The sequence below is a fragment of the Salvelinus fontinalis genome, chromosome 25, assembly GCF_029448725.1.
Source record: "Salvelinus fontinalis isolate EN_2023a chromosome 25, ASM2944872v1, whole genome shotgun sequence".
Classification (NCBI taxonomy): domain Eukaryota; kingdom Metazoa; phylum Chordata; class Actinopteri; order Salmoniformes; family Salmonidae; genus Salvelinus; species Salvelinus fontinalis.
The window spans coordinates 20,521,267-20,548,522 of NC_074689.1; the positions used below are offsets into that span (position 1 = coordinate 20,521,267).

At 43.0% G+C, this 27,256-nt stretch overlaps 2 protein-coding genes across 2 annotated transcripts in view; one reads left to right on the top strand and one right to left on the bottom strand.

Annotated features, from left to right (window-relative positions):
* The first annotated feature begins 333 nt into the window (after nucleotides 1-333).
* Nucleotides 334-18,046, top strand: LOC129822967 (death-associated protein 1-like). The gene is made up of 4 exons (XM_055881566.1): nucleotides 334-525; nucleotides 2,480-2,585; nucleotides 7,659-7,701; nucleotides 15,309-18,046. The coding sequence occupies exons 1-4, from the start codon at nucleotides 471-473 to the stop codon at nucleotides 15,426-15,428; spliced, it is 324 nt and encodes a 107-aa protein (XP_055737541.1). The 5' UTR covers nucleotides 334-470; the 3' UTR covers nucleotides 15,429-18,046.
* Nucleotides 18,047-21,824: 3,778 nt separating this feature from the next.
* Nucleotides 21,825-27,256, bottom strand: part of LOC129822966 (ankyrin repeat domain-containing protein 33B-like) — a 22,476-nt gene continuing 17,044 nt past the window's right edge. The window contains exons 3-6 of the mRNA XM_055881565.1: nucleotides 27,030-27,170; nucleotides 26,690-26,831; nucleotides 25,233-25,431; nucleotides 21,825-25,073 (exon numbers count right to left, since the gene is read on the bottom strand). Of these exons, the coding sequence (XP_055737540.1) occupies nucleotides 24,522-25,073; nucleotides 25,233-25,431; nucleotides 26,690-26,831; nucleotides 27,030-27,170 (1,034 nt within the window). The 3' untranslated portion in view covers nucleotides 21,825-24,521. The remainder of the gene's footprint in view (nucleotides 25,074-25,232; nucleotides 25,432-26,689; nucleotides 26,832-27,029; nucleotides 27,171-27,256) is intronic.

Genomic DNA, 27,256 nt, shown 5'->3' on the forward strand with positions numbered 1-27,256 from the left:
TAGCATTTTGGAGCTATACCACCCGTTTTCAAGTACAGTACTTCCATTTCCATGCCTCTGACATGTGCCAATGATAAAAAGTGGTATAATAGCCTACAGTCTTCTTGACATTTTGCTTTAATTATTGTGATAGGCTCATGTTTTTACCGGTATGGTGTACCCTTACTATTTATTTGGCCGGGAAGCCATACCGGACCATACATCCTTTTACTTTGACCACTGTTGATTTTATTTATCCATGGGAAATTCTTTATTCTGGCACTAGCCCCGTCCCGTACCTACCCTACACCACGTCAGACTGAACGTGACTTTCCTATTTGTCGATATTTTCTCTGTCCTCATCATGCACCGTTGCCAAACAAAAAAGCCACGTTGACGAACTGGACTGAAGTCTACTGCTGCTGTTTTTCCCAGAAAAAATAGATCTAAACGAGCGTTTTTCATTCCTTCGAAATATAGAAAGATTACAGATGTCTTCGCCTCCGAAGGAAAAAATCGAGACCAAAGGAGGACACCTCCCGGCTGGTATTAAACCTTATGTTGCTTTTTACAGCACAAACATCGCTTTTGTTTTCATGGTTCAACTGACATTGTATCACTGCATACGAATTAGAGCTATGTCAATAATTGTGTTGGGCAACGTTAGTTAGATACACACTACTCAAGTAGCTAGACTAACATGTGTGTGCTGTAGAACATCTGAAAGCTTACGAAATAATTTTTTTGTGGCCTGTGGTTAAGTCTGATTTCCCGAATAACGCACTACGCCTGTACATTGAGATCTAACGTTGCACGTGTTGCCAATGTTTTATTGACGGTGCGCCATCAAACCTTGGCCCGTATCTTCTCATGTCGCCTAGTTAGTATAGTGGAAGCTACCGTATGAAGCCTGGGTGCCAGTCTGTTTGGCTGTCATTCCACTTATTGCTATAGGTTTGACATGGCAATTCCACAAGGAGTTGGCAAGAGAGCAGAAATAGACTGGCATCCAGGCTATGTAGCTAAAGTCTGTGGGGGATCTGATAACAGTCCTAAGGAGTAGCCTACGTGGACATAGAAAGTAGGGCACATAGCCATAACTGACTAAAGATTACAAGTAGCTACTAGCTAATGTTACTAGGACTGCCAGGTGGTGAAAAGACATGATCTCATTAGCAGGATATGCCTTGTCTTAAAATACTCTAAGGGTGTTTATACAATTTTTGTTAATTTAGTAGGGTTCGCTTAATTTTTTGTCCAATGTGAACACTCCAAAGGAACTCAGACCCCTCAAGAGTCCCGGAAGCAAAACGAACTGAGACCGAGAGGGGGTCTGAGTTGGGTTCACTTGAAATACTCAGTCCGGTTTCCTTTTTTTAGGGCAATGTGAACACAAAGCTTCCCAGGTCCATTTGTCATTATTCCCGCACCACACACTAGACTACTGCAACACCGTTTCCCCTGCCATAACCCCTCACATTGGTGTCACAATTGAGAGAAGATTGTGTGGGTTCGCTGAAAAAAACGTGTGCTGTTTTGGGATATTGATTAGCAATTGTCAAGGATGCACAGAAATGCCAAAATATGAGTTTTTAGTTCAGGTTATTTATTTACAATATGTGATCTATAGGCTAAGAGAGCTTCATAAGATGTTTATTGATTGTGGGGTTTGAATAGTGTGAAGATAAAAGGGTACAAAATCAATTGTAGCTCTTACAACATTCAATTACAGCATTATTTAATCTGCAGTTATTCTTTTGCTATTTATTCTGTTACTATTAACATTTCAATATTATTGGTATCTTCTGATTACGATGATTGTCATATTTTAACTAAATGCAATTTCTTTGTATCCAAAATGTAAGTAGGCATAGCTTTCTGATCAGATGGATTGACTTTTCTTGCACATTGTAAAAACCCAGAATGCATTGAGTGAATGTTGGAAAAAGATCTTGGTTCCTTTCTAAACATAGCAATGTGAATGCAAAGAGGACTCAAACCACAAAATAGTAGGTTGTGAACTGGCAGAAGAGTTGAGTCCTCATTCAAGGGCAATGTGAAGGTGAAGAGAGTTCTTTAGTGTTTTTTTTACCCCAGAGTTCACTTTAATGAGGACTGAGATCGGTTATTTTAAAGAGGATTATATGTGAATACAAGCCTTTTAGGCTATCTGATTATCTGACTGTCTGTGGTTCATTTTACGGCTTTGTTGCGCCTCAGCCTTTTGTCCACCCTACCCTAATGCAGCATTTCCCAAACTCGGTCCTGGGGAACTGCATATTTTGGTTTTTACCCTAGCACCAGACAGCTGATAAAAATAATGAAAGTTTGATGATGAGTTGATTATTTTAATCAGTTGTGCTTGGGCAACAAAAACAAAATGTGCAGCCTTTGGGGTCCCCAGGACCGAGTTTGGGAAACACTGCCTAATGTGTGTCGGTGTTAATGTATAACAGTGATAAAGACGTGTGTGTTGATGTGAATTCATTGTGTGTGACAGTGAAGGCAGGGGGGATGAGGATAGTGCAGAAGCACCAGGGAGCAGCTCCACCTGAGCCGCCACCTGTCAAGGACAAGGAAGACGAGGAGTTTGTGGAGGAGCCTAGGTAACACACACACACACGGTAACACACACACACACACACAAAAGTCAAAATTGGTGAAATGAAAATAATTTTCTTTTTCAAAAAGTAAAAAAAATGGAAAAGTGGAGCGTGCATATGTATTCACCCCTTCTGCTATGAAGCCCCTAAAATAAGACCTGGTGCAACCAATTACCTTCAGAAGTCACATCATTTGTTAAATAAAGTGCACATGTGTGCAATCTAAGTGTTATGATCTGTCACATGATCTCAGTATAAATATACACACCTGTTCTGAAAGGCCCCAGAGTCTGCAACACCGCCAAGCAAGCAGCACCATGAAGATCAAGGAGCACTCCAAACAGGTCAGGGACAAAGTTGTGGAGAAGTACAGATCAGGGTTGGGTTCTAAAAAATATCTGAAACTTTGAACATCCCACGGAGCACCATTAAGTCCATTATTAAAGAATGGAAAGAATATGGCACCACGACAAACCTACCAAGAGAGGGCCGCCCACCAAAACTCACGGACCAGGCAAGGAGGGCATTAATAATGGAGGCAACAGAGAGACCAACGATAACCCTGAAGGATCTGCAAAGCTCCACAGCAGAGATTGAAGTATCGGTCCATAGGACCACTTTAAGCCGTACACTCTACAGAGCTGGGCTTTACAGAAGAGTAGCCAGAAAAAAGCCATTGCTAAAAGAAAAAAATAAGCAAACATGTTTGGTGTTTGCCAAAAGGCATGTGGGAGATTCCCCAAACATATGGAAGAAGGTACTCTGGTCAGATGAGACTAAAATTTATATTTTTGGCCATCAAGGAAAACACTGTCTGGCAAAAACCCAACACCTCTCATCACCCCGTGAACACCATCCTCACAGTGAAGCATGGTGGTGGTAGCTGCATGCTGTGGTGATGTTTTTCATCAGCAGGGACTGAGAATCTGGTCAGAATTGAAGGAATGATGGATGGCGCTGGGTACAGGGAAATTCTTGAGGGAAACCTGTTTCAGTCTTCCAGAGATTTGAGACTGGGACGGAGGTTCACCTTCCAGCAGGACAATGACCCTAAGAATACTGCTAAAGCAACACTTGAGTGGTTTAAGGGGATACATTTAAATGTCTTGGAATGACCTCGTCAAAGCCCAGACCTCAATCCGATTGAGAATCTGTGGTATGACTTAAAGATTGCTGTACACTAGTGGGACCCATCCAACTTGAAGGAGCTGGAGCAGTTCTGCCTTGAAGAATGGGCAAAAATCTCAGTGGTTAGATGTGCCAAGCTTATAGAGACATACCCCAAGAGACTTGCAGCTATAATTGCTGCAAAAGGTGGCTCTACAAAGTATTGGCTTTGGGGGGGTGAATAGTTATGCACGCTCACGTTTTCTGTTTATTTGTCTTATTTCTTGTTTGTTTCACAATAAAAAATATTTTGCATTTTCAAAGTGATAGGCATGTTGTGTAAATCAAATGATACAAACCCCCCAAAAATATTTGAATTCCAGGTTGTAAGGCAACAAAATAAGAAAAATGCCAAGGAGGGTGAATACTTTCACAAGCCATTGTACCTGCACACATACATACAGTTGAAGTCAGAAGTTTACATACAACTTTAACCAAATACATTTAAACTCAGTTTTTCACAATTCCTGACATGTAATCCCAGTGAAAATTCCCTGTCTTAGGTCAGTTAGGATCACCACTTTATTTTAAGAATGTGAAATGTCAGAATAATAGTAGTGATTTCTTTCATCACATTCCCAGTGGGTCAGAAGTTTACGTACACTCAATTAGTATTTGGTAGCATTGCCTTAAACAATTTAAACTTGGGTCAAACGTTTCGGGTAGCCTTCCACTTGCTTCCCACAATAAGTTGGGTGAATCTTGGCCCATTCTCCTTGACAGAGCTGGTGTAACTGAGTCAGGTTTGTAGGCCTTCTTGCTCGCACACGCTTTTTCAGTTCTGCCCACAAATTTTCTATAGGATGAGGTCAGGGCTTTGTGATGGCCACTCCAATACCTTGACTTAGTTGTCCTTAAGCCAATTTGCCACAACTTTGGAAGTATGCTTGGGGTCATTGTCCATTTGGAAGACCCATTTGCGACAAAGCTCTAACTTCCTGACTGATGTCTTGATGTTGCTTCAATATATCCACATCATTTCCCTGCCTCATGATGCCATCTATTTTGTGAAGTGCACCAGTCCCTCCTGCAGCAAAGCACCCCCACAACATGATTCTGCCACCCCCGTGCTTCACAGTTGGGATGATGTTCTTCGGCTTGCAAGCCTCCCCCTTTTCCTCCAAACATAATGATGGTCATTATTGCCAAACAGTTCTATTTTTGTTTAATCAGAACAGAGGACATTTCTCCAAAAAGTACTATCTTTGTCCCTATGTACAGTTGCAAACCGTAGTCTGGCTTTTTTATGGCGGTTTTGGAGCAGTGGCTTCTTCCTTGCTGAGTGGCCTTTCAGATTGTGTCGATATATGACTCGTTTTACTGTGGATATAGATACTTTTGGACCTGTTTCCTCCAGCATCTTCACAAGGTCCTTTGCTGCTGTTCTGGGATTGATATGCACTTTTCGCACCAAAGTACGTTCATCTCTAGGAGACAGAATGCGTCTCCTTCTTAAGCGGTATGATGGCTGATTGCCACATTGGTGTTTATACTTGCGTATTATTGTTTGAACAGATGAACGTGGTACATTCAGGCGTTTGGCAAATGCTCCTACGGATGAACCAGACTTGTGGAATTCTACAATTTTATTTCTGAGGTTTTGGCTGATTTCTTTTGATTTTCCCATGATGTCAAGCAAAGAGCCACTGAGTTTGAAGGTAGGCCTTGAAATACATCCACAGGTACACCTGCAATTGACTCAAATGATGTCAGTTAGCCTATCAGAAGTTTCTAAACAGCTTGTAAAATTCCAGAAAATGACATCATGGCTAAAGGCACAGTCCACTTAGTGTATGTAAACTTCTGACCCACTGGAATTGTGATACAGTGAAATAATCTGTCTGTAAACAATTGTTGGAAAAATGACTTGTGTCATGCACAAAGTAGCTGTCCTAACCGACGTGCCAAAACTATAGTTTGTTAACAAGACATTTGTGGAGTGGTTGAAAAACAACAAGTTTTAATGACTCCAACCTAAGTGTATCTAAACTTCCGACTTCAACTGTTCATACACACATACATACATAGTCCTTGTACCAAATAATGTGTTTCATTTTTAGAACTGATAAGAACATTCCACAAACTTGAACTCACCAAATAACCTATGATGGCCAGTATCTGTGCTAGAAGAGACAACGACCAGGTCTGATGCTTTAATATCTGTTAATTTTCATCCCTTCACTGCCTATTGTCAACCTGAGGTCCACCTTGTTTTTCTTAGAAATTAGAACTTGTCATTATGGCCTATTGGGTCTCGACTGTTGAGCAATGTATGTTTATCCAGGTGAAATATTTACTCCACACTGTGTGTTGCGTTTACTGCTGAGTGTCCTCTCCAGAACCTGTTGAGCAACACAGTGAGAGTTTTGTATAAACTTTCAAACTCAGCTGTGGCTCTCGCTCCTCTCTTTGGCCGGTCCTTGGGAGCGAACAGGAATTGTGGCATGGACACAGGGAAAGTAAAGAGAGCGAAAGAGGTTTCAAGTATTGGCTTACCCTATGCCCCAGCCTAAAGAGGGAGGTTGTCATAACAGCTCCTGCCCCGGGTCCTCTGGAGAGATCAGAGGCGGCAGTGAAAGTGCCCGTGTGAAATGCTGTAAAAATCCTCTGATGCGGTCAGCTTGGCTCTTACCCTGGCTCTGGCTTTCCTTCAGTCGCTCATTAAAGAGCAAGGTTAGTGTGTGTGTGTGTCCTGCGTGCATGCCTGTGTCCACTCTGTTGAGAGCAGGTGGATGCTGTGTAGCAGCCAGTGGATCGAGGTCACCATGGGAACGCCTGTCACATACAATTTAGACCTAGATGGGGGAAAAGGGAGAGAAGTTTACAGTAAAGGCAACAGAGCATCGCCATAAGCACTTCCTGTACACAGCCTGAGGGGCGGGACCAACCCTAACTCTGAAGTTCTTTTTCATCTTGCGCTCTTGCTCTCTCCCACTCTATTTCTCTTTATCCCTCTCTCTCCCTCTAGCATTTTGCTACACCCGCAATAACATCTGCTAAACACGTGTATATAACAAATCAAATTTTATCATTCTCTCTCTCCCCCTCTCTTTTTGTTTCTCTCTTTCCCCTCATCTTGTCTATCTGGTGCATCTGCACTCCAGATGACTGACTGACTGTGCCTCAATCCTCTAATCTCAGATGAACTCATTTTCTCACTGATTAAATTGATCTCATACCAGTGTAGTTAGATTGTAATAACATGTTGACATTACTTGAAGATAATGTTTAGGCTACTTTAAGTGAAGTACTCCAATACAGGTATACTGCAGCGAAGTGGGCCTGTGTCTGTCAGTCATTAACGTCTCGACAAGGCCGCTGGTGTTGTACCAAGGACGCTAGCGACAATATGTAGACTACTTTAATTGTGTATGCTACGTTAAGTCTCTCTGCTGCCCTGCCCAAACCTCCAGAGGTAGACGCTGAGGACAGCTTTTCACCTCCGGTAATGGTTCTGCTGTTACACCAGACAGGACTCGTTTCTCATGTCAAGGTCCATTTCCATCTCGGAATCTCTCCCCTCCCCCCACCCCCCCCCCCCCTCCTCCTTCTTTCCTCCCTCTCCCCTGCTGTGTGAGTTGCAGTGTAGAACCAGTCCAGTATTAATGATAGTCATTTAGCAGGGTGGCAGACGGGTCCACAGCATCACAGTACTGTGAATGAGCTCATGGCGGTCTCTTTCTCTCGCCGTCTCTGTTTGTTCAATTGGATCAAACAGAAGCACTTTCTGTTCCTGTCTTTTATAACCCCCTGAAAGAGAAACTCCAGAGTTGGTGGTCAGTGTTTCTGACATCGACACTGGCATACATTCATTAGGCATTTCATCTCAACAAAATGTGATCATGTCTCGTCAAAGAATTGACATTGAGGTAGGAGTCTGATGTGTTTAACCCCTCTTTCTGTCTCTAGCCCACCAAAGCCCACTGTGGTCGTGTCAGGAGTGGTTACAAAGGTAAGACCAAAGTGTGTGTGTGTGTGACCCACCCAGATGTCCTTGACAGGGTCAGATGGGGCAAGACGGCTCCTAGCGTCGTGTTGGCACTGAACACAGATTGTTGGAGACAGATACCAGATATCACCTCGGACTGGATTCTTCACCAACGCACACACACACACTAAGCTTAGCCTACCCTGACCCCTAGGATATTGCCATTTACCCCCACCCTTTCCACTCACACACCATGCTTACCCCCATCTAAGCTCACCCCTCTGGGGTCTCTACTTAGCTCTCTATCTGTACATCTAGGCTTGCCTTTTTATTCTCTATTTGTCTGTGCTGCTATACCTGCAGGCTGCGACAGCCTTAAATAAAGCCTGATGAACCAGGGGGCAGCTGCAGAGATTATATTCTCCCACTGAGATGACCTTAAAGGGCTTCTACATCTCCCTGATTAAGGCTAGCCTTACTGCCTCGGATCTATATTTGTTGAGGTTTGGTAACTAAACTAAATTCCACTCATTTATATTGCCTTCCTATGGAGAGAGAAAGATATGTCTCTCTGGACATTCTGTACATCTCTCTCCAACTCTCATTCCATCTCTCTCAAACACACAAATACATTTCTCTATAGCACACACATTCTCAATCTCTCTCCCTCACACTGATACACACCCCATCCCTTCCTTTCTCTCTCCCTCACACTGATACACACCCCGTCCCTTCCTGTCTCTCTCCCTCACACTGATACACACCCCGTCCCTTCCTTTCTCTCTCCCTCACACTGATACACACCCCGTCCCTTCCTTTCTCTCTCCCTCACACTGATACACACCCCGTCCCTTCCTTTCTCTCTCCCTCACACTGATACACACCCCGTCCCTTCCTTTCTCTCTCCCTCACACTGATACACACCCCGTCCCTTCCTTTCTCTCTCCCTCACACTGATACACACCCCGTCCCTTCCTTTCTCTCTCCCTCACACTGATACACACCCCGTCCCTTCCTTTCTCTCTCCCTCACACTGATACACACCCCGTCCCTCCTTTCTCTCTCCCTCACACTGATCCACACCCCGTCCCTCCTTTCTCTCTCCCTCACACTGATACACACCCCGTCCCTTTCTCTCTCCCTCACACTGATACACACCCCGTCCCTTCCTTTCTCTCTCCCTCACACTGATACACACCCCGTCCCTTCCTTTCTCTCTCCCTCACACTGATACACACCCCGTCCCTTCCTTTCTCTCTCCCTCACACTGATACACACCCCGTCCCTTCCTTTCTCTCTCCCTCACACTGATACACACCCCGTCCCTTCCTTTCTCTCTCCCTCACACTGATACACACCCCGTCCCTTCCTGTCTCTCTCCCTCACACTGATACACACCCCGTCCCTTCCTTTCTCTCTCCCTCACACTGATACACACCCCGTCCCTTCCTTTCTCTCTCCCTCACACTGATACACACCCCGTCCCTTCCTTTCTCTCTCCCTCACACTGATACACACCCCGTCCCTTCCTGTCTCTCTCCCTCACACTGATACACACCCCGTTCCCTCCTTTCTCTCTCCCTCACACTGATACACACCCCGTCCCTTCCTTTCTCTCTCCCTCACACTGATACACACCCTGTCCCTTCCTTTCTCTCTCCCTCACACTGATACACACCCCGTCCCTTCCTTTCTCTCTCCCTCACACTGATACACACCCCGTCCCTTCCTGTCTCTCTCCCTCACACTGATACACACCCCGTCCCTTCCTGTCTCTCTCCCTCACACTGATACACACCCCGTCCCTTCCTGTCTCTCTCCCTCACACTGATACACACCCCGTCCCTTCCTGTCTCTCTCCCTCACACTGATACACACCCCGTCCCTTCCTGTCTCTCTCCCTCACACTGATACACACCCCGTCCCTTCCTGTCTCTCTCCCTCACACTGATACACACCCCGTCCCTTCCTGTCTCTCTCCCTCACACTGATACACACCCCGTCCCTTCCTGTCTCTCTCCCTCACACTGATACACACCCCGTCCCTTCCTTTCTCTCTCCCTCACACTGATACACACCCCGTCCCTTCCTTTCTCTCTCCCTCACACTGATACACACCCCGTCCCTTCCTTTCTCTCTCCCTCACACTGATACACACCCCGTCCCTTCATTTCTCTCTCCCTCACACTGATACACACCCCGTCCCTTCATTTCTCTCTCCCTCACACTGATACACACCCCGTCCCTTCCTGTCTCTCTCCCTCACACTGATACACACCCCGTCCCTTCCTGTCTCTCTCCCTCACACTGATACACACCCCGTCCCTTCCTGTCTCTCTCCCTCACACTGATACACACCCCGTCCCTTCCTTTCTCTCTCCCTCACACTGATACACACCCCGTCCCTTCATTTCTCTCTCCCTCACACTGATACACACCCCGTCCCTTCCTGTCTCTCTCCCTCACACTGATACACACCCCGTCCCTTCCTGTCTCTCTCCCTCACACTGATACACACCCCGTCCCTTCCTGTCTCTCTCCCTCACACTGATACACACCCCGTCCCTTCCTGTCTCTCTCCCTCACACTGATACACACCCCGTCCCTTTCTCTTATATATATATACCTACCTCATATACATTGCCATCCTAGTTTGACCTTATTCCACTGTGTGTGAGTGCTTGCATTCCCGTCCGTATGTCCAGAGGTTTATATAGATGTAACCTTCCATCTGGTCTCCCTACTGCACCATAATATCCATCCATGCATTTATTTATTTCTGTTTACATACAACATTGACTAATTTCCAGGAAAATACACAATATTGATTTCCTTATAGAGATGAGGCTATATGCTAGGGACCTAGAGAACTGATACAGGAGTTTTATTGTTCCATCTCCAGTGGACTGTGTAAAGGGGTCTGAGTGGTGTCATGCCCAGATTCAGGCCTCCTAACCTGGATAATGTCTGCCACACCCCTGGCTCCCTTGATTGTAGGTCTTTCAGATCTATAGGAGTTATGGTCTTAAACTGAAACATTTATGAATATACATTGCACAACATTAGATCGCATGCATGCATGCACAGACACACAGACATGATATATATAAAAGTGTGTGCGTGCCTGTGTGTGTATTCTCTATACTGCTGTGTTAGCATTTACTAGAGATTTGAAGCTGGTGAGTCATTCACAGCCAGCACATTTCTCTTATCTATCAGACTCCGATATTATGACTACACCACTGTTACACACTACAGTACTATTCTGGAACGCTACACAATTCTCCTGGGGGAGAGCGGGAAAGAGTGAGCGGGAGATTATGAAGAGCTAGGGGCAGTTGACTTTTATATGAGCTATACTTTCATCCTCTGTCTGTAGGTTGAATCTGACCCTCACCCTATGGTATTAATGGACTTGTGTCCTAACCCTTATTAGTGCCATGCCTTCTCTTTTTAATTAACCTTTATTTAAACTAGGCAAGTCAGTAAAGAACAAATTCTTATTTACAATGACGGCCTGCCCCGGCCAAACCCTAACCCCGGACGACACTGGGCCAATTGTGCGCCGCCCTGTCTGAGAGAGAAGACTGCCAATCAAGTTATTTAGTCTTAACTATAGCACTACATAGCCTAAGAATGCCTACAATGTGAAGCAATGCAATGGAGTGTAAAAAGTAAATGCGTTTGATTTTGATGGGATGTGGCATCGAAGGGGAGGATGTGTATTTGTGGGCCGGGTTCTTGGAACTTCAGATTGAGGGTTTAGATAGACCATGTGGGTAGACACTCCTGGGTAAATCCATTTGAATTCGATCACTTTTTGTCAGCAATCCCTTTTGATTTAAACCACTTTCCATACCTCTGCCCATGGAAGAAGTGGTCAGAAAGCTCAAAGTTAACACGTTTTGCATACCCCACCCTAACATGAGACATCCATGTCTTCATCACTGGAAAAGGTTGAGTTTGATTATAATTTTAAAGTATACAAACAGAGTTATCAAACTATTTAATCATTTCTTGAAATAAATGTTTAAAAAAGAAATACACTACCGGTCAAGTTTTAGAACACCTACTCATTCAAGTTTTTTTTTCTTTATTTGACCATTTTCTACATTGTATAATAATAGTGAAGACATCAAAACTATGAAATAACACATGGAATCATGTAGTAACAAAAAAGGTGTTAAACAAATCAACATAGTTGAAGTCAGAAGTTTACATACACCTTAGACAAATACATTTAAACTCCGTGTTTCACCATTTCTGACATTTAATCATAGTAAAAAGTCCCTGTCATGTCAGTTAGGATAACCATTTTATTTTAAGAATGTGAAATGTCAGAATAATAGTAGATAGAATGATTTATTTCAGCTTTTATTTCTTTCATCACATTCCCAGTGGGTCAGAAGTTTACATACACTCAATTAGTATTTGGTAGCATTGCCTTTAAATTGTTTAACTTGGGTCAAACGTTTCGGGTAGCCTTCCGAAGCTTCCCACAATAAGTTGGGTGAATTTTGGCACATTCCTCCTGACAGAGCTGGTGTAATTGAGTCAGATCTGTAGGCCTCCTTGCTCGCACATGGTTTTTCATTTCTGCCCACACATTTTCTATGGGATTGAGGTCAGAGCTTTGTGCTGGTCACTCCAATACCATGACTTTGTTGTCCTTAAGCCATTTTGCCACAACTTTGGAAGTAAGCTTGGGGTCATTGTCCATTTGGAAGACTCATTTGTCTTCAGATGTGGCTTCAGTATATCCACATAATTTCCCTGCCTCATGATGCCATCTATTTTGTGAAGTGCACCAGTCCCTCCTGCAGCAAAGCACCCCCACAACATGATGCTGCCACCCCCGTGCTTCACGGTTGGAATGGTGTTCTTCGGCTTGCAAATCTCCCCCTTTTTCCTCCTAACATAACGATGGCCATTATGGCCTAACAGTTATATTTTTGTTTCATCAGACCAGAGGACATTTCTCCAAAAAGTACGATCTTTGTCCCTATGTGCAGTTGCAAACCGTAGTCTGATCCACTGGAATTATGATACAGTGAAATAATCTGTCTGTAAACAATTGTTGGGAAAATTACTTGTGTCATGCACAAAATAGTTGTCCTAACCGACTTGCCAAAACTTTAGTTTGTTAACAAGAAATTTGTGGAGTGGTTGAAACACTTAAGTTGGAGTCATTAAAACTAGTTTAACTAAACTTCCGACTTCAACTGTATATTTGAGTCTTCAATAAGCCACCCGTCGCCTTGATGACAGCTTTGCACACTCTTGGCATTCACCTGGAATGCTTTTCCAACAGTCTTGAAAGACTTCCCAGTTATGTTGAGCACTTGTTGGCTGCTTTTCCTTTGCTCTGCGATCCGACTCATCCCAAACCTTCTCAATTTGGTTGAGGTTGGGGGATTGTGGAGGCCAGGTCATTTGCTGCAGCACTCATCACTCTCCTTCTTGGTAAAATAGCCCTTACATAGCCTGGAGGTATGTTGGGTCATTGTTCTGTTGAAAAACAAATGATAGTCCCACTAAGCCCAAAGCAGATGGGATGGCGTATCAACTACAGACCAAAGGACAAATTTCCCACCGGTCTAATGTCCATTGCTTGTGTTTCTTCGCCCAAGCAAGTCTCTTCTTATTGGTGTCCTTTAGTAGTAGTTTCTTTGCAGAAATTTGACAATGATGGACTGATTCAGTCTTTTCTGAACAGTTGATGTTGAGATGTGTCTGTTAGTTAAATTCTGTGAAGCATGTATTTGGGCTGCAATTTCTGAGGCTGGTAACTCTAATGAACGTATCCTCTGCAGCAGAAGTAACTCTGGGTCTTCCATTCCTGTGGCGGTCCTCATGAGAGCTAAGTTCATCATAGTGCTTGATGGTTTTTGCGACTGCAGTTGAAGAGTCTTTCAATGTTCCGTATTGACCTTCATGTCTTAAAGTAATGATGGACTGTTATTTCTCTTTGCTTACTTGAGCTGTTCTTGCCATAATATGGACTTGGTCTTTTACCGAATAGGGCTATCTTCTGTATAACCCCCCTACCTTGTCACAACACAACTGATTGACTCAAACGCATTAAGAAGGAAAGAAATTCCACGAATTAATTTTTAACAAGGCACACCTGTTAATTGAAATGCATTCCAGTTAACATGAAGCTGGTTGAGAGAATGCCAAGTGTGCTAAGCGGTCAAGGCAAAGAGTGGCTATTTGAAGAATCTCAAATATAAAATATATTTGTATAACACTTTTGTGGTCACTACATGATTCCATATGTGTTATTTCATAGTTTTGATGTCTTCAATATTATTCTACAATGTAGAAAATAGTAAAAATAAAGAAACCCTTGAATGAGGTGTTCTAAAACTTTTGAGCAGTTGTGTGTTTTTTTAAAACCTTTTTTAAAGTCTTATCTAAAAATGGGTAAACCGATTTTTGTTATTTTATGTTGTAGCTGAGATTTTTGTTGTGCCTGCCATCGGTTGAGACACAACATGCTCTTAAATACAGGGTGGGCATCATTTCAATCATAGAAATATAATTCATATAATGGACCTATTCCTTCAGACCACTGCAATTTGACTAGTACACCATTTGAAATTGAACTGAAATTTTTACTTCTAATTACTAACATAATGATGGGCACCGGTCTACTCGTTGCTGAATGTCAACTTAAAGTAAATGTTCATGTCTATTCTCTGATCTATGATTTCAATAGGTTTCCTATGGAAGATTGACAGTATAATTTAAAACAACAGATACTCCCATTCAAGTCAGTGTTCTATGATGTGTGGACCTCCATCTTTGTGATACCTTTTTATATTCACATTTGAGTATGTTTATCAGCCAAAACATGACACTCGCCCTGTATTCAAGAGCATGTTGTATCTCAACCGATGGCGAGCACAACATAACCTCATATGATGTAAAATAGGTTCTAAGCTACAACATATGTAAATCTTATTATTATTATTTTTTGATAATTGACCTTTTTACGGTTAAATTTTTACTTAAAAAAAAATATATATATATAAAATAGTTTGACAACTCTGTTTGTAAGCTTTTTAAATCATGTAAATCTCAGCCATTTATCTTTTCCAGTGATGAAGACATGGATGTCTCATGGCATGGTGGGGAATGCAAAATGGGTCAACTTTTAGCACCTTTTATCTCTTTAAGGTCCAAAAGATCACATTCTGAGTACTTCTACAATGGGAAAATATGTATAGAAGGTTTCGTTCAAATCAAAAGGGGTTCAGTCAAAAAGTGATTGAAATCAAATGGATTTATTCTCCTAGGTCTCTGTACTGGATTCTACTGACACACATACACACACACACAGCATGCCTGTGGTAATTAATCAGAGAGCCAGAATATTTAGAACAGACTGGGGTCAAACAGATCGGCACACCAGGAGAGAGAGCGCGTATACATACAAGTGATAGACACCACACACTGGTGCTGCTGGATGCTTGGAGGAGCACAAAGGACAGTGGCATGTATTGAAGCTATAGGACTCTGACTAAAAGGCTGATCAGCTTGAGGAAAATATGTAGATGTGTGTGTGTGAACACCTTTTGTACTGTAACACACCTGTACTAAGTGGATGTGTGTGGTTGTGTTCTCAGGGTGATAAGGACTTCACCCCAGCGGCAGCCCAGGTAGCTCACCAGAAGCCCCAGCCGTCTGTCAGCAAGATGCCCCAAAACCAGCACCTCACCCAGCAAATCCACCAGCCCCGCAAGTGAGGCTACCGCCAAGCTTACCTTCCCTCCGCTAACTCTGCCACAGTTGGCCCCACAAGGCGCCAGCAATCTTCCCAGACACAGCTCTACAGTCAGTTTTGTGTTTACCCCCCTCCAATGGTTAAGTAAGGATTTGAAGAGGCGAAACTGATCCTAAATCTGTGACTAAGGGCAAGCCAATGCAACGCATCATCAATGAACCACATCAGCCAACCTATCACAGCAGCCTACCGACCAACCCAATAACCACAAACCAATCAAAGAACTGAACAACCAATCAATTAAGCATGCAACCAATTACCATAAGTGCTCAGGTTACCAGGGAATCCCCTGTTAAGCATTCCATGTGATCCCACTCATACTTGGGTCATTATACTGAACAGAAATATAAACGCAACAATTTCAAAGATTTACTGAGTTACAGTTCATAAACTCAGGAAAAAAAGAAACGTCCTCGCACTGTCAACTGCGTTTTATTTTCAGCAAACTTAACGTGTAAATATTTGTCTGAACGTAACAAGATTCAACTGAGACATAAACTGAACAAGTTCCACAGACATGTGGGGGGTTCAAAGGGGGGGTCAAAATCAAAAGTAAGTCAGTATCTGGTGTGGCCACCAGCTGCATTAAGTACTGCAGTGCATCTCCTCATGGACTGCACCAGATTTGCCAGTTCTTGCTGTGAGATGTTACCCCACTCTTCCATGAAGGCAACTGCAAGTTCCCGGACATTTCTGGGGGAAATGGCCCTAGCCCTCACCCTCCAATCAAACAGGTCCCAGACGTGCTCAATGGGATTGAGATTCGGGCTCTTCGCTGGCCATGGCAGAACACTGACATTCCTGTCTTGCAGAAAATCACGCACAGAACGAGCAGTATGGCTGGTGGCATTGTCATGCTGGAGCGTCATGTCAGGATGAGCCTGCAGGAGGGGTAACACATGAGGGAGGAGGATGTCTTCCCTGTAACACACAGCGTTGAGATTGCCTGCAATGACAACAAGCTCAGTCCGATGATGCTGTGACACACCACCCCAGACCATGACAGACCCTCCACCTCCAAATCGAACCCGCTCCAGAGTACAGGCCTCTGTGTAACGCTCATTCCTTCGACAATAAACGCGAATCCGACCATCACCTCTGGTGAGACAAAACCGCGACTCGTCAGTGAGAGAACTTTTTGTCAGTCCTGTCTGGTCCAGCGACGGTGTTTCTGGTGAGGACCTGCCTTACAACAGGCTATAAGACCTGTGCATGTGTTGTTACACGTGGTCTGCCACTGCGAGGACGATCAGCTGTCCGTCCTGTCTCCCTGTAGCGCTGTCTTAGGCGTCTCACAGTACGGACATTGCAATTTATTTCCCTGGCCACATCTGCAGTCCTCATGCCTCCTTGCAGCATGCCTAATGCACGTTCACACAGATGAGCAGAGACCCTGGGCATCCTTCTTATGGTGTTTTTCAGAGTCAGTAGAAAGGCCTCTTTTAGTGTCCTAAATTTTCATAACTCTGACCTTAATTGCCTACCGTCTGTAAGCTGTTAGTGTCTTAACGACCGTTCCACAGGTGCATGTTCATTAATTGTTTATGGTTCATTGAACAAGCATGGGAAACAGTGTTTAAACCCTTTACAATGAAGATCTGTGAAATTATTTGGATTTTCACGAATTATCTTAGAAAACCAGGGTCCTGAAAAAGGGACATTTCTTTTTTTGCTGGGTTTATAAAGACATCAGTCAATAGAAATAAATAAATTAGGACCTAATCTATGGATTTCACATGACTGGGCAGGGGTGTAGCCATGGGGAGCCAGGCCTAGCCAATTAGAATGAGATTTTCCCAAAAAAAGGCTTTATTACAGTCAGAAATACTCCTCAGCACCCCCCAGGTGAAGAAGCCGGATGTTGAGGTCCTGGGCAGGACTGGTTACACGTGGTCTGCGGTTGTGAGGACGGTTGGACAGACTGCCAACTTCTCTAAAACAACATTGAAGGCAGCTTATGGTAGAGAAATGAACATTCAATTCTCTGGCAACAGCTCTGGTGGATATTCCTGCAGTCAGCATGCCAATATCACGCTCCCTAAAAACTAGAGACATCTGTGGCATTGTGTTGTGTGACAACTGCACATTTTAAAGTGGCCTTTTATTGTCCCCAGCACAAGGTGCACCTGTGTAATGATCAGGCTGTTTAATCAGCTTCTTGATATGCCACCCCTGTCTGGTGGCTGGATTATCTTGGTAAAGGAGAAATGCTTACTAACAGGGGTGGAAACAAATTTTTGCACAAAATATGAGCAAAATTGTATTTTTTTTTAGCTAATGAGACATGGGACCAAAACTTTACATGTTGCGTTTATATTTTTGTTCAGTGTAGTTCTAAGGGAAATGTCATAGAACACACACACAATACACTTGAAATGAAGGAGTGGTAATTAATGTCAACACCACATTTCAGGGTTCCATGGAAATACATTTAGGCAAGGAGTAATTTCCTAAGTTTATTTAATAAAGTTTAAAATTCTATATTTTTATTTTACTCAGTTTGTTTCTTGAGTAAAGTCCTTAGTCGGTGAGTGGACTTAAGCATTAGGTGTGGTTGTCATTAAAGATTTAACTTTAAAATCATTGTTATGTCTTCATTGTTACTGGATGTAATTATGTAATATTCTGTATTATCCATGAACAAATGGAACTGTTGTGCATTGAGCTCTGTGACCTGCATATCTCTCTTTTTTATACTCTACACATATGCTGCCTTCAGAGAGTATTCATACCCCTTAACTTATTCCACATTGGTATGTTACAGCCTGAATTCAAACTGGATGAAGTGGCTTTACACACGTTACTCCATAATTAAAACATGTCTTAAGAAATGTTTGCAAATTTATTGGAAAATAAATACAGAAATATCACATTTACTGCACATAAGTATTCACACCCCTGAGTCAATACATGTTAAATTCCCATTTGGCAGCGATTACATCTGCGTCTTTCTGGGTAAATCTAAGAGCTTTGCACACCTGGATTGTACGATATGTGCACATTAGTCTTAAATTATTCAAGCTCAGTCAAGTTGGTTGTTGATCATTGCTAGACAGCCATTTTGAAGTCTTGCCATAGATTTTCAAGCCTATTTGAAGTCAAAACTGTAACTAGGCCACTCAGGAACATTCAATGTCTTGGTAAACAACTCCAGTGTACATTTGGTCTTGTGTTTTAGCTTATTGACCTGCTGAAAGGTGAATTTGTGTCACAGTGACTAGAAAGCATACTGAAGCAGGTTGTTTTTAGCTCTATTCTGTTTATTTTTTTCCCACCTAGTCCTTGCCGATGACATGATGCAGCCACCACTATGCTTGAAAATGTGATGCGTAGTACTCAGTGATGTGTTGGATTTGCCCCAAATATAACGCTTTGTATTCAGGACATAAAGTGAATTTCTTAGCCACATTTTTTACAGTTTTACTTTAGTGCCTTATTGCAAACAGGATGCATGTTTTGGAATATTTTTATTCTGTACAGGCTTCCTTTTCACTCTGTCATTTAGGTTAGTATTGTGGAGTTACTATAATGTTGATCCATCCTCAGTTTTCTCATATCACAGCCATTAAACTCTGTAACTGTTTTGAAGTCACTATTGGCCTCAAGGTGAAATCCCTGAATGGTTTCCTCCCTCTCTGGCAACTGAGGAAGGATGCCTGTATCTTTGTAGTGACCGGGTATATTGATACACCATCCAAAGTGTCATTATTAACTTAACCATGCTTTTTGTAATTTAACCCATCTACCAATAGGTGCCGTTCCTTGCGAGGCATTGGAAAGCCTCCCTGGTCTTTGTGGTTGAATCTGTGTTTGAACAGATAATTGTATGTGTGGCGTACAAATACGAGGTAGTCACTAAACACTATTATTGCACACAGAGTCCATGCAACTTATGTGACATGTTAAGCACATTTTTAGCTTTGAACTTAACTTATTTGCAATAACAAAGGGGTTGAATACTTGACTCGACATTTCAGCTTTTCATTTATAGTTAATTTGTAAAAATGTTGGACATACTTTTGGTAATGTGGTGTATGTGGACACCTGCTCGTCAAACAGCTCATTGCAAAATCATGGACATTAATATGGAGTTGGTTCCCCCTTTGCTGTTATAACAGCCTCCACTCTTCTGGGAAGGCTTTCCACTAGATGTTGGAACATTGCTGCGGGGACTTGCTTCCATTCAGCCACAAGAGTGTTAGTGAGGTCGGGTACTGATGTTGGGCGATTAGGCCTGGTTTGCAGTCGGCGTTCTAATACATCCCAAAGGTGTTCGATGGGGTCAAATTCTTCCACACCAATCTCGACAGTCCATTTCTGTATGGACCTGGCTTATTGCACAGGGGCATTGTCATGCTGAAACAGAAAAGGGCCTTCCCCAAACTGTTGCCACAAAGTTGGAAGCACAGAATCGTCTAGAATGTCATTGTATGCTGTAGCGTTAAGATTTCCCTTCACTGGAACTAAGGATCCTAGCCCAAACCATTATTCCTCCTCCACCACACTTTACAGTTGGCACTATTCAGTGGGGCAGGTAGTGTTCTCCTGGCATCCACCAAACCCAGATTCGTCTGTTGGACTGCCAGGTGGTCAAGCGTGATTCATCACTGCAGAGAACCCATTTCCACTGCTTCAGAGTCCAATGGCGGCGAGCTTTACACCGACGCTTGGCATTGCGCATGGTGATCTTAGGCTTGTGTGCGGCCATGGAAACCCATTTCATGAAGCTCCCAACAAACAGTTCTTGTGCTGACGTTGCTTCCAGAGGCAGTTTTGAACTCGTAGTGACTGTTGCAACCGAGGACAGACTTTTTTTACGCATTTCAGCACTCGGTGGTCCCATTGCGTGAGCTTGTGTGGCCTACCACTTCGCGGCTGAGCCGCTGTTGCCCCTAGACGTTTCCACTTCACAATAACAGCACATACAGTTGACCAGGGCAGCTCTAGCAGGACAGAAATTTGTCGAACTGACTTGTTGGAAAGGGGGCATCCTATGATGGTGCCACGTTGAAGGTCACTGAGATTTTCAGTAAGGCCATTCTACTGCCATTGTTTGTCTATGGAGATTGTTTGGCTGTGCGCACCAATTTATACTCCTGTCAGCAATTGTGTGGCTGAAATAGCAGAATCCACTAATTTGAAAGTGTGTCCACATACTTTTGGATATATAGTGTAATTAACTTTGACATTATGGGCAGATAAACCTTTCCATTCCTTTCACATCTCCATATGGTGCTTAGTGGCTATGGGTTGATTTTAGGAAATGAAGACAGGAAAAGAAGAGCAGAAAAGAGAGGTGCTTAGCGGGAACCCTTGCCTCAACCACAACCATAACCCTAACCCTAGCTTTATGTCCACATCCCGGTTCAACCCTAGCTTCAAGGCAACATCCCGGTTCAACCTTAACCCTCAACCACAACCCTAACCCTAGCTTCATGTCCACATCTCGGTTCAACGCTAACCCTCAACCCTAACTTCCTGTCCACATCCCGGTTCAACCCTAACCCTAGTTTTATGTCCACATCCCGGTTCAGCCCTAACCCTAGTTTTATGTCCACATCCCGGTTCAGCCCTAGCCTCAACCCTAACCCTAGCTTCATGACCACATCATGGTTCAACCCTAATCTTAGTCTCAACTCTAACCCTAACATTGTCTGTGAACATTGTCTTGAAAGCAGTTACAACAGTCTCTCTGGTCAAGGCCTGCATGTTTCTTTTCACAAACACAGGGCTATCTGACATCTGATAGGGTGGACAGAACTGTGGGTGAGCTCAACACAAAGTACTACTGATATAGACCTCTACTCTGATACTGATGCTATGTCCTAATATTCTACAAGCCGTCTTCTCTTTCCATTCCTTCATGAGCACTGATACTTAAGGACTAAAGACCAGATAAAATAGGTTTTGTGCTTATTTCTAAATTCTCATCATGCTAATTTCCTAAATCAGTGATCATCTCTTTCACAGAGTGAATTGAGCCTAGCCTGCAATACCATGAGCGTGGCCTGCAATACCCCTGTCTTCCAGCAGAGTGTACCAACTTGTGTTTCCTACCCCTGCTCTGGATAGGATTGGGTTTTGGCTAATCTGATTTTAAATCTGTTGTTAGGAGGTGGATTTGCAGAGGGAGATTTTCCAGGCTGACAGAAGTGCTGACCACATCTCAGGGTTTATAATCTCAGGTGACCATCTCAGACAGCAGCTGCTCAAAACTGACCTCAATATTATCTGAAGGTTTTCTGTCTACAGCCTATCCCTCTCCCTTCATAACAATGGGTTTTACATGCCTGTGTCCACTGGCTGTTACCTGGTACTTATCAGGAAACCATGCAAACAGACACACAAACAGTAGAGCTTGTAAAACAGTTTGGTTTTTATTCACCATAAAACAAGAATTCTGTAGAATATATGGCCTGGATATTTTTGGTCCTCTTGTGGTTCCATCACCACTCAAACAAACCAACAAACAGTGTTGTAAACATTTAGTGAATCTGTACAACAGTGTGGGTCCCTGAGAGAAGTGTACACTTGTTCACACATCAACTAAAAATACAGTTGAAGTCGCAAGTTTACATACACCTTAGCGAAATACATTTAATCCTAGTACAAATTCCCTGTCGTAGGTCAGTTAGGATCACCACTTTATTTTAAGAATGTGAAATGTCACAAGGTCCTTTGCTGTTGTTCTGGGATTGATTTGCACTTTTCGCACCAAAGTACGTTCATCTCTAGAAGAACGAACGCGTCTCCTTCCTGAGCGGTACGACGGCTGCGTGGTCCCATGGTGTTTATACTTGCGTACTATTGTTTGTACAGATGAACGTGGTACCTTCAGGCGTTTGGAAATTGCTCCCAAGGATGAACCAGACTTGTGGAGGTCTACAATTCTTTTTGCTGAGGTCTTGGCTGATTTCTTTTGATTTTCCAATGTTGTCAAGCAAAGAGCCACTGAGTTTGAAGGTATGCCTTGAAATACATCCACAGGTACACCTCCAATTGACTCAAATGATGTCAATTAGCCTATCAGAAGCTTCTAAAGCCATGACATCATTTTCTGGAATTTTCCAAGCTGTTTAAAGGCACAGTCAACTTAGTGTATGTAAACTTCTGACCCACTGGAATTGTGATACAGTCAATTATAAGTTAAATAATCTGCTTGTAAACAATTATTGGAAAAATTACTTGTGTCATGCATAAAGTAGATGTACTAACCGACTTGCCAAAACTATAGTTTGTTAACAAGAAATTTGTGGAGTGGTTGAAAAACGAGTTTTAATGACTCCAACCTAAGTGTATCTAAACTTCCGACTTCAACTGTATAAGCAGAGTGTTTAGAGAGTTTCCACCAGTGAACACTTTGGGGAGATGGGTCAAACACAGAATTTGGCCAGAGTGTTTGCGATATGTCTGGAGGCGAGTCGAAATATGCACTTTGTCATTTTCAAGTTAAGAATACCTTCCTCTGGGAAGCGTTTCAGTGTTACACTCCTGCATAGCCCGCTCCATTTATTTACAGAAATTATTATTTGGCCAACCACTGCCCCCTGGTAACGCCACAGCAACTGATCACCATGGCTATTAGACACACTTGAAGATTGGACTTAAAGCCTCCTGTCCTTGGGGTTATTACCGTGAAATGATCTTCTCTTCAATCCCATAATAATATAGTATCAGTGCTTTCCAGTTGCTGTTTATCTTCAAACCTCCAGCTGTTTTCAGCAATTATTGTCTGTTAAATGGAATAAATAGTTCCTTACTCTTATGACTTCTGTTCTGTCTTATTGTCATCGAAGTACACATATGTTTGTATTAAGCACTCTGATCTGAAGTCAGTGTAGCAATATGTAGATCTCATTCATAACATGTAAACATTTCAGGATATTGTTCCAGTTTTCCCCCACATGCTAGATAATGCGCTCTATTCAATCCGTATCATGGAAGTAATGTAAAAGCAATGTTCTCGTATTAGCAGAGACTGCATTCACGGTAAACACTGCATATGTCAACTCAATCGGAAATTACCTTAAAATGTCAATCGCGCAATCCGTAATGCTTTCAGCGATACAGACTGACTAGAGCCCATAACAGTGTAGTGTTGGGATATTTCTTTCAGACATTGAAAACAATTTCATTCACATTCTCTTAATATGTCTACTTTAGTAGAAAATAAAAACTGATTTAAAAAAGCTACCTTATATCTCTAATTGAAAATACCTGATTGAAGGGGAAGGGGGATACCTAGTCAGTTTCACAACTGAATGCCTTCAACTGAAATGTGTCTTCCGCATTTAACCCAACTCTGAAACAGAGAGGTGTGGGGGTGCTGCCATAATCAACATCCACGTCTTCGGCGCCCGGGGAACAGTGGGTTAACTGCCTTGCTCAGGGGCAGAACAACAGATTTTTACCTTGTCAGCTCGGGGATTCAATCCAGCAACCTTTCGGTTACTGGTCCAACGCTCTAAGGTACAATCTATATGCAAAATACATTCACAGAATTAAAAAAGCTTTCAAAAAGCCAATATAAACATACCATAGTGCCTATCTAAAAAGGAACTATTATTGCTCATACAAATGCCATTGCTTTTAAAATAAAGCTTATCTTATGTTTAGCTTTGGCGGTAAATCAGTTTGACATGCTGGTAGGCTTACTCAATGGTTTTATAGGCTATGCAATATTGTAACCCTTCTTATTTGTCCCATTCAAACCCTTCCCCGACGCTTATTGTGTCATCATTTTAGGCAATAAAGTTTCCATTTGTGATGCGTCAGATATCAGTGAAACATTATCTGTACTCAGTCAGGTCATATGGTTTTGTAACCTGGGTAAGTGCCAGGTAATACAGAAATCACCCTGTTAAAATACTGCTGATTTTGTGAATGAAATGCATTACAAAATAAAGCGCTGTCACTTTTACTACAAAGAAAGCGAAATAAATACGAAAATAAGTTAACATCAAACATTTCAAGTATCCAACCCCCTCTGAACACTATCTACTGACCTGGCAACAGTGGAGGAAAGGGTGGAGTGTCATCACTTCCTCCTGTGGTGTCATTTCCTCTTCCCGACAGCCAGGTGCCGTCTCGTGGCCACCTCCACCCTCCTCCTCTCCGCCTCCTCCGCTCTCTTCCTCTCCTCCTTCAGTTCTTTATACCTCCACTTTGGGAGCTGCAGGAAGTTGCCCCCACCGTCTTTAAAGCTGCTCTTCCTGCGGACTCTCTCAGGTTCATAGGTTGGCGTTGGGGCCTTAGTGATTCTCACCTTGGGAATGGACAGCCCTGGCCGTACACTACTACGCCTCACCATACCCAGGGGCAGCAGGCTAGCTCTACGCCGGGCCACAGAGGAAACGGCCTCAGAGCCAGACACCGTACCCAGGTTAGGGTTAGTCGTGGTGGGACTTTTGTTCTGCGGCGGGAGGCTGGACCGCCGGTCCTTTGGAGGTTTAGGCACCAGAGTGACCCGTGAATTCTGGAAGAGTTTGCGGTGGTCGTCGAGCCTCTCAGGGTTCTGGGTTTTCAGTTCTTTGGCCCGTTGGCGTCGAAGGATCTCTGGGACGGAGTAGCGACGTTTACCCACGCAGGGCGGGCTTGACGGACACACCTAGAGAGTAAGAACCAACAGGTATACATAAGGAGGGGGAGGGAGCAATGAGAACATAAAGCCAGAGAGAGAGAGACAAAGACGGAGAGAAAGGTTAAATAGAAGAAATTGAAAAAGATGAAGAGAGGAAGGAAGAAGAAACAGAAGTTTCTAACTCACGGTGGAACACGCCACCGCCACAAAGGGGCTCCCTAGGGCTGTTGTCACGGTGACTAGGTGATCTAAGACTCCTTCGTCGTCAGGCTCTGTGATGTTAGCGAATGTCAGAGCGTTCCGTATGGTGTCTGATATACGCTGCATACAGCCTCGAGGCTCCCGGGCCTTAGATACTAGAGAAGCCAGCTGAGGCCACTCTGGACTGGAAAATAATACAGTTACATGAATATAATGACTTAGCTAGTAATAGTGGTAGTACTGTATGAAGTATGTCTAGCTACACACAGCCTCCGGGGCATTAGCTATTAGAGAAACCAGCTGGGGCCACTCTGGACCATAACAATAATATCAGATTAGGAAATAATACGATTGGAAGAATAACAATATTCAATTATATCGATGACATTATATAATGATAATAAGAATCATCACCACCACCAACATCCTCATCAATATCACCGTCATCATTATTATCATCGTCATCACCATCATCATTATTATCATCACCATCATCATTATTATCATCGTCATCACCATCATCATTATTATCATCGTCATCACCATTATTATCATCATTATTATCATCCTCATCACCATCATCATCCTCCTCATCACCATCATCATTATTATCATAATTATTATCATCACCATCATCATTATTATCATCCTCATCACCATTATTATCATCATCACCATCATCATTATTATCATAATCATCATCACCATCACCATTATTATCATCCTCATTATTATCATCATCACCATCATCATTATTATCATCCTCATCACCATCATCACCATCATCATTATTATCATAATCATCATCACCATCGTCATTATTATCATCCTCATCACCATCATCATTATTATCATAATCATCATCACCATCCTCATTATTATCATCGTCATTATTATCATCACCATCATTATTATTATCATCCTCATCACCATCATCCTCATCACCATCATCATTATTATCATCCTCATCACCATCATCATTATTATCATCCTCATCACCATCATCATTATTATCATCCTCCTCATCACCATCATCATTATTATCATAATCATCATCACCATCATTTATCATCCTCATTATTATCATCACCATCCTCATCACCATCATCATTATTATCATCCTCATCACCATCATCCTCATCACCATCATCATTATTATCATCCTCATCACCATCATCATTATTATCATCCTCATCACCATTATTATCATCATCACCATCATCATTATTATCATCCTCATCACCATCATCATTATCATCATCCTCATCACCATCATCATTATCATCATCACCATCATCATTATTATCCTCCTCCTCATCACCATCATCATTATTATCATCCTCACCGCAACCACCACCATCAACAACATCATTATCATCATCATGCTCCATCCTCACCACCACCACCACCATCATCAACATTACTCATAAAGTTGAGTCTACCTGTAAGCGTCACACAGTTGATAAGGACAGGGTCGGGAGAGGAGGCGTGTCATGGCCCAGGCGGTTTCGTAGCGTCCCGTGAAGAGCGCCCACTCTCTGGAGGTCAGCTTACGACCAAAGTCTCTCGTCTCCATGTCAGCTCCTTACAGAGGAGAGGAGGAGAAGGAAAGGCATGAGGAGAAAAATGTATGACGACATCCTGAAGATATCACCCTACTGGTGGTAGGAGATGTTATTCATGCTAGAAGTTACTGTTTGAAGTTAAATATTGAAATTCTGTATAAATTATGAAATATAAGTGAAAGTAAAGTAATTGGTTTGTGTCCATCTGTGTAAGTACCTGCTAGCATCAGGGCTCGTACACACTCCACCTTGCCCTGCATAGCAGCCTTCATCAGAGCAGTGAAGCCATGACAGTTCCTCCTCTCTATGTCCAGACCAGGGAAGTAGTTCAACAGGTAGTTACTGATCATTATGTGACCTGGAGGAAGGGAGGGAAAGGAGGGGAATGAGGGAAAGAGAGAGAGATAAAGAGAGGGCTGTGAACCTTTTTGAAGTGTGTGTGTT